At 59.2% G+C, this 7,191-nt stretch overlaps 1 protein-coding gene across 1 annotated transcript in view; it reads left to right on the top strand.

Moving 5' to 3' along the window:
* The first annotated feature begins 714 nt into the window (after positions 1 to 714).
* The window catches only part of NUAK1 (NUAK family kinase 1), a 64,785-nt gene continuing 58,308 nt past the window's right edge, over positions 715 to 7,191 (top strand). The window contains exon 1 of the mRNA XM_056116166.1: positions 715 to 999. Coding sequence (XP_055972141.1) covers positions 715 to 999 — 285 coding nt within the window. The remainder of the gene's footprint in view (positions 1,000 to 7,191) is intronic.

The following is a 7,191-nucleotide window of genomic DNA, read 5'->3' as shown; positions in this document are numbered from 1 at the left end:
GCGTGACTCACCTCCTGAAACCCAACACCCGGCCCGCCGCCCCTCCCCCGCGCGGAGCCCCCGGGACCCCGCGCCCCCCGGCTCGCTCGGAGCGCGCGCCCGGGGAGGGGGCGCGGGGCCCGGGAACCCCCTTCCCGAGCCGGGACAAACCCTCGCCCAGCCCCTCCTCCCCTCCCCCCGGCCCGCGGCGGCCTACCCGGCGCCGTACAAAGAACGAGTCGCGACACGCAGCCCCTCCCCCCGCCCCCGCCCCGGACTCGGGGTGGCCCCCGGGGGGACCCCGGGGAGGTGCGGGCCGCCGCGGCCACCGCGTCCCCGGCTTCCCGCTCCGGCCGGGCCGCGCGATCGCGCCGCCCCCCGCCCCGCCCCGCCCCGCCCTCCCCCTCCCGCAGTGGGTGGGTCCGGGGGGCGCGGCGCCGCACAAAACACTCCCCCTCGGCGCCCGTGGCCACCCCTCTCCCCTCCCTCCGGCACACACCGCCGCCGCCTCCCCGGCCGCCGCCGCCGCCGCCACCTCGGCCCGTGCGCGCCGGGGGCGCCCGCTGCGCGCTGCCCGCCGCCGCCCGAGAGCCCGAGCGCGCCCCCCGATCCCGGGCGGCGGGGACCACCCTCCCGAGCGCCGCGGCCCGCCCGGACCCCCGACGCCCCCGCGCGCGCCGCGCCCGCGCCCGCCCGCTCGCCAGCAACCCCGCTGCGCCCCGCGTCTGCTGGACCATGGACGTGGCCGCGGCGCCCGCGGCCGGGGACGGCCCGGACTCGAGGCCCGGGGCGCGGGGGTCTCCCCCCGAGGCGGCGGCGGCGATGGCAGGCGCAGCAGCAGCAGCAGCAGCAGCGGCAGCAGCGCCCGCGGCAGCCGCCCCCGAGCCCAGGAAGCCGCACGGGGTGAAGCGGCATCACCACAAGCACAACTTGAAGCACCGCTACGAGCTGCAGGAGACCCTGGGCAAAGGCACCTACGGCAAAGTCAAGAGGGCCACCGAGCGGTTTTCGGGCCGAGTGGTGAGTGGGCACCACTCCCGGGAGCGCGCGGGTGGGCTAGGCTTGGTGGAGTGGGGGGTGTCGCGCGGGCACTGTGCGCCGCGACTCTCTCTGGTCGGGCATCCCCCAGACCCTCGCCCCGTTCTCCACTCCGGTCGTGCCCCCCGTGACTCAGGCGTCTCTCTCTCTTTGGAAACACTTGTTACATCCTGCCTGCGCATATTTGGGGGCGGGGGGCCATCCCACAGCAAAGTGGTGTTTATGATTTGCAAACACTTTGCTGCTTTGGGACCATCGGGTTGCCCTGGCGGGCGCGCGCGCGCGCACAGACCCTACCTCGGAATGACCTTATTTCCCTAACTCCAAGCAGAGCCCTATCTAGCCTCAGCTGCACCCCGCTGCCCCCCAAGCCCGCTGTCCTATAGGTGAAAGTGACCCTGGCTCCTCTCCTCTCCTCTCCCCACCCCACTGCCCATCACCCCTGATGTTGCTGTTAGCTGCCGGGCAGGGTGGATTCCTGTCTGCTCCTGAGAGAAGGTTCTCAGTAAAGGCTGCAGCAAGCCCAAGGATCCTGCCTGGCTGTGTCTGGCTTCTGGGAAGACTGAATTGCCCAGAGCACGGTAACCACCAGGACTCCATCCGAGGTGTCACTGCCTTTCAGAGCTGGAGTGCTGGACAGCCAAATTACTTAAGGTGCTGGCCCAGCCGACCCCCTGGGTGACAGCTGATGCCCTTGCCAGGGCTCCCCTATGATTCACCCAGTTCCCAGGGGCCACCTCTATGCCCTGGGATTGTCCCATCCTCGGTTGTTGTCGTTTTCCTTTCTGCAAAGGCCCTTGAAATCCACACGCGTGTGGCTAGAGACTTGGGCTCAAAGGCACTGACTTCTGCAGAAAGATTTTGTGTGGTGTGTGGCAGGATGCGAACGTGGCTCTTTGGCTGGAAGCATATCCGATGTATTTACACCCACTTAGGGCCAAGTCAGTAACTCATTAGAGGGCTTCTCCTGTCTATTTTAGGGGAAGTTTGGGGGACCCAGGCTTGCGAATGAACCTGGCAAATGACCTCAGGGGAAAAAGCAGAGTGAACTGTGAATGAAGTGGGAGATTGATGTGGCTATTTCTCTTTCTGCATCTTTGCAGAGATTGTGTGTGTGTGTGTGTGTGTGTGTGTGTGTGTGTGTGTGTGTGTGATGGTTGGGATGTCGCTTCTCAAATATCTGGATACCCGAATCTCAAATTTCCAAGTCTCCATTGGGAAGGATCCAACCTCCCCTCCCCCAGCTCAAAAAAAAGTCAGTTATGGCTTAATTGAAAAATTGGGACTTTGTCTATTGTATTTTAAGCAGTCTCTGCAATAAACACATTCTGGAACAAGCAAGTCACTGAGAATTCACTGGGGGCTGGTGCCATTGTTGCAGCCTGAACGTTTGAAGGAGGAGATGGCTGTAAAGATGCCCTTTGCCCAGCATGCTTTGTCATATTTGTGAAAGAAGGGGCTGACAAACATGCCCTTCATTCATGCTTTTCATCCGAGGTGCAGTTCCCCGGGCTGGGTGTCGAATGAGCGAAAACCAAGCATAGCTCCTGGCTCAGGTTGTCAAAAGAATTGCACTGGGAAGTTGGAAAGTGTGAGAAGGGCAAACAGTCGGCGACTGGAGGGGGGCAGGTTGAGGGTGTGAGCAGGTGAGGATGGGTTCATGGTGCGGGGGCGTTTGTCTGGGATCCGTGAGGATACAGACACCCCAATCCTGCAGCCAAGGGAAGGAAGGGAACCCGACCTTTGGACAGACAGACAGCCACCCGAGCTTCACCGGGCCCTCCTCACCTCCTCGGGCTCTCTGATGCACGCACCAGGTGAGAGTGAAAGGGATCCCATCCGCGCCCGGGAGCGACAGCCTTCCTAAGTCAGGCTGGGAGCCTTCCCCATCCTTTCTTTGCAGTCGCTCGGAACATTCCGCGGGGAGTTCCGCCTCGCGCCCACTAGGGGGCGCCCTGAGCACGGAGGAGGCCGCCTGCTCGGGCAGGAGGCGCGGGGCTCTGTTATTGTTCAGCCTGCCTTCGGGTTCCCATTGTGCTATTAATTTCAGTTAAACCTCCTGTTTGAGAAAAAAGTTATGTAAAGGTTTCATTCTGGTGGCAGCGCCAGGCCCCGCAAAACACCCGGCAGCTTCCAGCAGCTTCATTGATCTGCAGGCCCGTGTCCCTGCTGGGGAGAAAACCCTGCCTGGTTGGCCCAGACCCCCGGCGTTCTGCAGAACCAGGGGGAAGAGGGAAGACGGAGGCTGGGGAAGGCCTTCTCGGGGGTTGGGAGCCTTCCCCCCTGCGGCGCACATTGAGCACAGATGGTGTCGGAACTTAAGCGAGAAACAGGAATTGTCAGGTGGAAAAATCTCGGTGCCTGACTGTAGAGAAAATAAAACAAACACCAGAAATTGCTCAGCAAGTCCTTCTTGCCCATACAGTGCTTGGTGACTCAGAAGCTGTCAAGAGCTGCTGCTGCTTCTTCTTTTTCTTTCTTTCTTTCTTTCTTTTTTTTTTTTTTGGTGGGGGGCGGGGTGGCTCAAGTGTGAACCGGGCGTTTTCTTCTGGTTCCAAGGATGCAGTAAACAATCCAGGCTGGCTTTGGAGTGGGCTTGGCGGGTGGGGGGTTGAGGGAACACTCTGTCTGGGCCCAGCCTTTGTCACCTGCCCGGAGAATTCCAAACTGTTTCTGCTTTTCGCTGTAGATCAGAGCAGTCGATGCTGTAAGCTGTGTTGCCAGGGTGAGTGGCTACAGCCGGTGCTGGGTGCCACCAGGAGCCCCGAGATGCTGAGGAACGGGCAGGGGATCTGCTCTCGGACCCGGAGTTCACTAATGAGAGTGAGGTGGCATGTGAGTGTGGCTTGGCCACCAAAGCGAACGGCGGCTCCTGTGAAGAGAGTAGCCGTGGTGGTTCTTGGGGACCGGGCTCCTGCCCTCCTGCCTGTTCTGGGCACACTCTCTTTTTTTTTTTCTTTTTGGGTTATACCCGGCGATGCACAGGGGTTCCTCCTGGCTCTGCACTCAGGAGTTACTCCTGGCGGTGCTCAGGGGACCATATGGGATGCTGGGAATCGAACCCCGGCAAGTGCCCTACCCGCTGTGCTATTGCTCCAGCCCCAGGACACCCTCTTCTCCCTCATTCCGTGCTTGGTTTGGAGCCACGGCCGAAACAGGGCCCAGGAAGCAGGCGGACCGTCTTGCACAAGAGCTCGGGCCCAGTCCCACTCTCAGGTCCAGACCCATCCCTTAGCAGTTTTGTGACCTGGGGCGCCAGAGAGGTATCTTTGCCACCTTGGACTTTCCTCATCTGTAGCCTGGACTTGGCCAAGTCCTTCATGGGCGTGGAGTGATGGGAGCATGGAATTCGGTGGTCTTTAGAAAGAAAGGGGTAAAGGAGCCCATCTCTTTGTTATCTGGTCCTCATTGCCTTTACGTTTTCCTTTAGATTTTATTTGTTTTGGTTTTGCGGCCACACCCAGCCGTGCTCAGGGCTTACAACTGGCTCTGTGCTCAGGGGTCACTCTTGGCTGGGATCAAACTGGAGTTGGCCACATGCAAAGCAAGCGCCCTACCCACTGGACTCTGGACCTTATTTAGGTTTGAAGACCCTTTTAGAGGAAGGGGACAGCTTGCCTTGTAACACATGGAGGTAGGGAAAGCCTCCGTTTTTCAGGTGAATGAGGGAATGCCAGTGTAGTGAGACTGGGTGTGCAGTCAGTGTCTCTCATACCCGTGGGTTGCCCCTGCAAAGCCTTGACTCTGGGCTGTGTTGATTGTTCTACCGCTGTTTCTGCTACACTTCTGGGCAGGACTTTAGAGCGAGTGAGCGAGGCCCTCGTCATCCCCCAGCACACAAACGATCCCAAGCCCCCTGGACCTGCAGGCCGCACAGATGAGGGCCAAAACCCAGAACAACACAGCACCCCACAAACCTCCAAATCCAACACAATGACGTGGGGCTGAGGATAGCGTCATGTCAGCACCTCTCAGGCAAGGCCAAGCGCGCCTCCCTGCAGTGCCTGCGCTCTCCTTCGAGCCCTGGGTTCCGAGAGACATGAGCGGGAAAGGCCGCATCTGCCATAGCAGGGACAGGGCAGGTGGGCAGACGGTGCCAGCAGTTATGTCCCCAGGTGCCAGAGCTGCTGTTGGAGTGATGGCGTGGCTTCACTCAGCCACTCCATTAGATTTGATGAGACAGTTGATGAAAAAATGAAGTTTGGGTGTTGAGAGCTGCTGAGTGCGGGTCAGGGGGTACGGATGGGCTGGTCTGTGGATATGGGGCATGGTGACGTCACAGATAGTGACTGAGGCCAGCCCTCCCTGACCCCATTTGAAGGAGCACAGGGGCACTTGGCACACAGGATCCCAGCATCTCCTGGAGGCAGGAGGCATGAGGTCTGCCGCGGGCAGTGGTGCCTTGGATCCAGTCTCACTGCTGAGTAGAGGGACTGGCCCCGGATCCCTCATTCTGGTTTGGTATTTCCCTATCCCCTTTCCGCCCCCTTGTCCAATAAAGCTTGACCAGAGCAAGACGGGAACCCGCTCTCCAAGGACGTGTAATCTGGTAGCAAAGAAGCGGTCTGCTTACAAATACGGAACCAATTCTGTTCCGTTCGGTTCCACCAAGATTTACGACCCTCTGCCGTAGGTGTCCACCAGGTAAAGAGGTTGGTGGGATTGTGGTACCAGGAAACACGGGGCCCTTCACCTCGGAAGGTCACTTCATTGAGTTTGACCTGGAACAGCAAAGCCCCTGGTCCCCTGCTGAGCTGATGGCTACCAGCTGAGGGGCTTGAGAGGGCGGAGCATGTCTTGGGGTGCCAAGTACCTGGCAGACACTTCCTGTTATTGAATCCTTCCAACATGGGCCCTGGGCACATGAGGGACAACCTCAGCGCAGCAGGGTGACCACAATTAGGATCATTCAGCTCGACAGTGTCCAGCGATTCTTATCTGATTGGCTGCTAGAGAGAGAAGCTTCCGGTGACCCTGAGTCAGAGCTTAGTCCTGGCTCTAGATGGCCAAAGACAGGCCATGGGGGAGCTTTTGTGTGACAGTGCCAGCTCTTGTCACTGTCCAGCAGGGGAGACGGGCAGGGGCCGGGCATGAGGAGGGAGGCATGGGCTGTGAGAGGCTGTGAGAGGTGACCTGTGGCGTGGATCCAGAGGAAATGAGTGGGGGGCTGTAGGGTAGCATTGGTTTGTCCTTTCTGCCTTGCCACAGGGAGCTTAGGTTAATTGGGTTGCTCCCATCACAGTGCTCCCATTCCTCTGTTTATCTGTAACCTCTTTCTTTGTGCTCTGCTTCCCCAACTGGTCAATCACCTTTATCTCCTAATCAGACTCTGTTAACTTGTAAATATTGCTCTTCTCTTCTCCTTAAGTCCTTTGCATAGTTAATTTAGAGCAATGTCCTTTTTTGTAGAGACACAGGAAGACAGTTTAATGCTATGCTTTTGTAACTTGGGAGTTAATTGACTATGAATGATATTTACTCCTGGGCATCTCATATTTTCTCGACTTAAGCCTCAGTTGCCCTTATTCCCTAGCACCCCAAAAGCAGGTCCCGGCGAGGGACTGGCTGGACCCAGGGCAAACTGTGAGCTACTCTGGCATGGAAATGGGCCAGGCCAAAGTGCCATAATTCTTAACTCTAAGTTAAGAACATGGTCATGGACAAATTCTGTCATGATCCAAAAAGTAGCAGGGGGTGGTATCTTGCAGGGAGGGAGGCTTCCGGGCAGGGGGGGGGGGGGGGAATGGCATGATTGGTGGGCAGGCAGAGTTTGTGCTGGACACTCAATGTGCGCTGGAGCAGGAGGCAGGGTTGCTAGGGCAGGGCAGGGATGAGGGTAAAGCAGCTTGTTAATCGAATAATCCTTACAGCAGTGCCCCTGCTCCTGGAGTGCCCCGCCCCACCCCATCCCCCCCCCCCCTCCTCCAGGCAGGTCTTCTACAGACCTGAGAGACACACCCCAGAGCCTGCCCAGGGCCCCGGGCTGCAGCCGTGAGAGAGTCTGGGGCCAGGCTTGGTGGCTGTGGAGCCTTTGTGTGTGGAAGCCCACCCCCTGCCACACACACACACATCCCGCCTCATCTTATCTCTGGGGGGCTATGCTGGGGCCAAGCCCATCACTCTGGGGCAGGAAAGCCCCCTGACCTGGAGGTTTACCTCAAGGTAGAGGAGAGG

The sequence above is a fragment of the Sorex fumeus genome, unplaced genomic scaffold, assembly GCF_029834395.1.
Source record: "Sorex fumeus unplaced genomic scaffold, SorFum_2.1 ptg000003l, whole genome shotgun sequence".
NCBI lineage: Eukaryota > Metazoa > Chordata > Mammalia > Eulipotyphla > Soricidae > Sorex > Sorex fumeus.
Note: the sequence above shows the minus strand (reverse complement) of the source record. Positions and strands in the feature narration are given on the sequence as shown.